Below are 4721 nucleotides of genomic sequence, written 5' to 3'. Positions count from 1 at the left end.
TAAAGTCTGAAATATGTCATTTTGTTGGCGCAAAAATGTTTGATTTATATTGTGCCTTATCTGTGTTCTTAATTTAGTTTCTTCTGTCCCAGGAGTATATCAAGGTAAATATGTTCAACTAATACGTATGACATATTTTTGCATAAAAACTCTGTTCCGCATAGACGCATTGCCTAAAGAAAATAATTTTATTTCCGCTTGTTATATTGAAAATGTAGAATTAAAACTAGAAACAGACAGTATCACCAATATTATAGTTAGACATATATATGAAATTATCAGAGCTCAAATCTATTTTACCTTTCGTCGTTATTAAATCTGCCAGTTCAATGTACGAAATAATGTATTCACCAGAGCTATCAAAAACTACATACATACATACATACATACATACATACATACATACTATGTAATATTATTGATTACCCAGCAATACACCAGACAGAAAATATTGATTTTTTTTTCTTTTCTTCTTCTGTTCATCAAGCTTCATTTATTGATTTCGCATTTGTTCTTGCTTTAGTTTCTTCACTCCCAGGAGAAAATCAGGGTAAATATGTTTAACTGCCATTTACGATATTTATTGCAAGAAAGCTCAAACCTTGCCATATAATCCCAATTCGATTTCATATGATGAAAATGCGGACTTAATATTAGATATAAGGTTTATCCTCAAAATAATGATAAAAATGTAAATGCAAATAGCAGACGTAAAGCAGACGAAACTCCAAGTCAAACAATTAATAACATCAGTATACTAACCATTTATCTTTCGAAATAATTTTTACAGAACCCATTTATTCAAATAAAATGACAAATGTACCGATTGTTGAGTTAGTTTATTTGTTCTCAGATACTGCAATAGTGAAATACAGATTCTATCTTGTGCATTATACATTTGTTCTTTATTAGGGTTGACATACCATTAATCAGAAAGATCTTTAGTCTCTTTTACATATAACATAGTAATCTTTCTGTCGACATATACACATAAATGGGTCATTTTACAATATACAATTGGTATGACCCTGTTTTATCATTACTTAAAAAGACACAATAAGAGGCTTATATTGTGTCTTTCAGATCTCCGATCAGAAAAATATTGGGTTGGAGCAGTCATTCTTTCTGTCTTCCTCCTCATTGTAGGATTTAATATATTCGTCACATACTGGCGTAAAAATATATCCAGAAGAATCGGTATGATTGTTTTAAGAAAAGAATTGTGTTTTGTTTATTTTCATAGATTCGAAAAGCTGTCATATTTTTGTCGGAAGTGTTACTGCTTTAAATTACCGTAGTGCACTTAATAATGAAATTATTCGTACAACAAAATTAAAAACTGTAAAACGCAAACAAAGCTTAAGAAACAAATCAATTAGGAATGTTCTACATTATTAGAGAACGACAGCCATTACAATGTTATAAATAAAATCATATTCCTTTACCTTATCATTTTGTGTCTATATATGTACATTTAAATTTGTTTCGCATACAAATGAAATCTTATTTCAATTCTTTATACCAGTATTCACACGACATTTTTACGACATATTTATGTACACAAAAGAAAAGACAATACAATTATGAAGATACAATATATAGCAAAATAACTATTATATCCTGCTTTCTATATTCAAAGATGTTGCAGATTCGAGAAAAGGGCATGTGGCTCTAAAACACACAAAGCCACATAGCATTCTAGTGTCTTCTTACCGGAGCAGACTGGTCAATATGTTTACAAATTTAAATAGAGAAATACAAGTTGCTAATTACGATGTTGATACTGGCACAAAATTTTGTAACCTGAACAACTCAGGCCAAGAAATTCTTGGACCACACCGTCAAGAAGGAATGTACAGTACCATTGAAGATGTAATATTTGGCGATGAGTCTCTCTCTCTCTCTCTCTCTCTCTGGTCTCAATATCACGTAAACGTTTAAACCTGTGCTTCTTTGTTTTTGTGACATACCTCCTATACTTTTATTTTGAAATACCACAGTGCACTCTTCTTTGAAATGATGACAATAGCAATCCGTCAATCAATCAGCTAGTAATTGTACATGTCAATCTTTTTGCATGTACATTTTGAATAAAAATGCATTATTTAGGACCATCAGCCGATAATTCCTGACGATACTATTGAAATGTAAGGCAGGTCTATTGAGCTGGAAAAGCAGGGGACATTTGTTCAATATGGAAGTAGGAGAGTATTGCTCGTTAAAATCAAATGTTTTCGTTGATGGAATATAGGAATGCGAAAATAATGCGAATATAATTTTCATAGCACTGTGTATGTTACGTACAATTTGATTACGAAACCCAAAAACAAATTAAACTTTTCGTAGCTCGTTTTGACTACTGTGTAGATGTATGTGTTAATATACAGAATGGCTTCAATGCTCATATTTTGTACTTTCTCATGATACTGTCTATTTTGAAAATGGTACGATTGAGTGCAATATGCGTATAACCTACCTTTACTTAACTTGTTAAAATATCTGACTCGCATTCGCTTTATTTTATTTTCATATATTACGCCTCATTATTTGAAATATTTTTCCATACTGTCTTTTTCTAGACTGCTCTGTCGGACTACGATTATGCGAGAGACAACGTAATAGAGGCAAATTCGGATGAAACTGAAATTACTTCTGGATATGGATGCTACAATTATGCCCATTCTACAGAAATGTGTCATGTTGAGAACACTGACGTATGTGTCACAGATGAGAACTATCTAACCCCAACAAATGAACTTGCCCGTCCTAGTGAATTTTCTGAGGATGTGACAAACGACGTGCATATAATGGATCAGTCTTACATTACCTCAGTCAATGATCTTGCATGTACATTTCAAATATGTCAGGGTGTGGATCCCGACGTGCATAAAACAGGAGAAGGATACATCAATCCAATTCCCGAACGATCATCGGGTTCATCTCAAGAAAAGGAAACCAATGTTCTTGCCTATATAACAATTACTGAATGATCATCAATATCATGGACAAAAATGTTTTTAAGAGCTTAATTATTTTTATAATAATATTTTTTTCTAAAGTATGAATATAAGATATATACTTGAATTGATTGAACAGTCGATATTTTTCATTGAATGTTTGAAAAAAGTGCAGTATGCTAACAGGCGGAGAATACCCGAGCTTTCACCCATGGGATAAAATACAAACATTATTCACCTAGAACAGAAAATTTCCTTGTATTTTATGCTCAAAACTATTGGCTAGCATTTTATATAATAGACTGAAGAAGCTGATTTATATCTGTATCCCGCTTGATGATCTCAGCTGTTTACCGTTTATGTTCTGCTGCGTTTATGTATTCGCACGTATATATTCGTACAAAAAAATATCAGTTGCAACATAATTTACTTTCCTAGTCAAAGGCACAGGCATGTTAAAAATGAAGAAAAAGGAAAGAACAATAATGTTCTAGCATTTGGACCGAGTACTTTTAATCAATAGGTGGATACACTTACCACGAAAACAGCAAGTGACACAATGGCGGATCAAACACAAGCAAAAACTTGGATTCTGTATAAAACACAATTTCTTAATCTTTTTTTTTTAGAAAGGATATTTTAAATTTGCGCTGCGATAAAACCTTACGAAAACACTGATAGGAAAAAAATCATTTCTAGATATGTCCTGTGAACACCGTTTTTTTCCCCAACATTCTTGAAACAGACTACTGATAAAGTTTGCTCGGACATGTTATCTTTCAAACGATATGTCATAGTCAAATACTCCAAACCTACAATAGGTTCGGCTGAATATGTAATACCTCAGTTATACTCCATGCTTGCACAGTACAAAACAGCTAAAGAACACTGGTTTGAAAAATAAAATATAAATTGATCTCAAATCAAAAAGATCTTCATGTAGAATATGCATGCAATCCGATTTACAATCACTCAATTAACTCTTTGGCTGACTGATTATAAGCGCAGCAGTTGTAGAATACAAATAATAATAATACAAAAATGTGCACCAAACAATATAAACGAGACCGTTAAGAAAATAGAAACAGTATACAAAGATAGCATTATCTTTTTCCTTTACAATATACGGGCAACATACATATATTATCACAAAGTTATGGTGTATATGCACTGTTTCATACGAACAGGGAAGATAAGTCATAAGCAATGTACCCCATTGTTTCGCTTCCTCTTCTTAATCAATAACATTATTCTGTCTGTAACTGACTAACAATAGATGCTTCCTAAAATCACCCTTAACTGAGTTGGATGATCGATTGATGTGAGTTATGGTAATACTTTTTTGTCGTTTGTGGAATATTTTCAGACGTTTGTCATATCTAAATTAAATTCCGAGATTATCGACTTTGGAAGAGTTCATTATCCAGGTGAATCATACGGATGTTGTACGCACAGCATCTTTAAAAAGAATTTAATGACATGTAAATGACACTAATATGAAAGAACCAATCTGATCAAAGTCGTTAAGTTATACACCGTAAGTAAACAAAACAATGCACACAATAAAATATGCACATAACGTAGTGATTTTGCAAATAATATTTATATTTTGTGCCATTCTGCACGAAAAGGTGAGGTGTATACACCATTAGACCATACGACATATTAAAACTTAAAAGAATAAAAGAATAGCATTGGACGAAGAACACAATACACACATCATAAGAACATAACGTGTAAATAACAAGTGTACGAAATGTAAAT

At 32.1% G+C, this 4721-nt stretch overlaps 1 protein-coding gene across 1 annotated transcript; it reads left to right on the top strand.

Moving 5' to 3' along the window:
- The first annotated feature begins 1666 nt into the window (after positions 1-1666).
- LOC149793515 (uncharacterized) lies at positions 1667-3360 on the top strand. Its single transcript, XM_089966399.1, has 2 exons — positions 1667-1872; positions 2580-3360. Exons 1-2 carry the CDS (start codon positions 1732-1734, stop codon positions 2988-2990), a joined length of 552 nt encoding a protein of 183 aa, XP_089822525.1. The 5' UTR covers positions 1667-1731; the 3' UTR covers positions 2991-3360.
- The last annotated feature ends 1361 nt before the right edge of the window (positions 3361-4721 follow it).

Source organism: Sinohyriopsis cumingii, chromosome 8 (assembly GCF_028554795.1).
Source record: "Sinohyriopsis cumingii isolate HCF-2022 chromosome 8, ASM2855479v2, whole genome shotgun sequence".
In the NCBI taxonomy this organism is placed as follows: domain Eukaryota; kingdom Metazoa; phylum Mollusca; class Bivalvia; order Unionida; family Unionidae; genus Sinohyriopsis; species Sinohyriopsis cumingii.
This window is presented reverse-complemented; position numbering and strand designations above follow the sequence as displayed.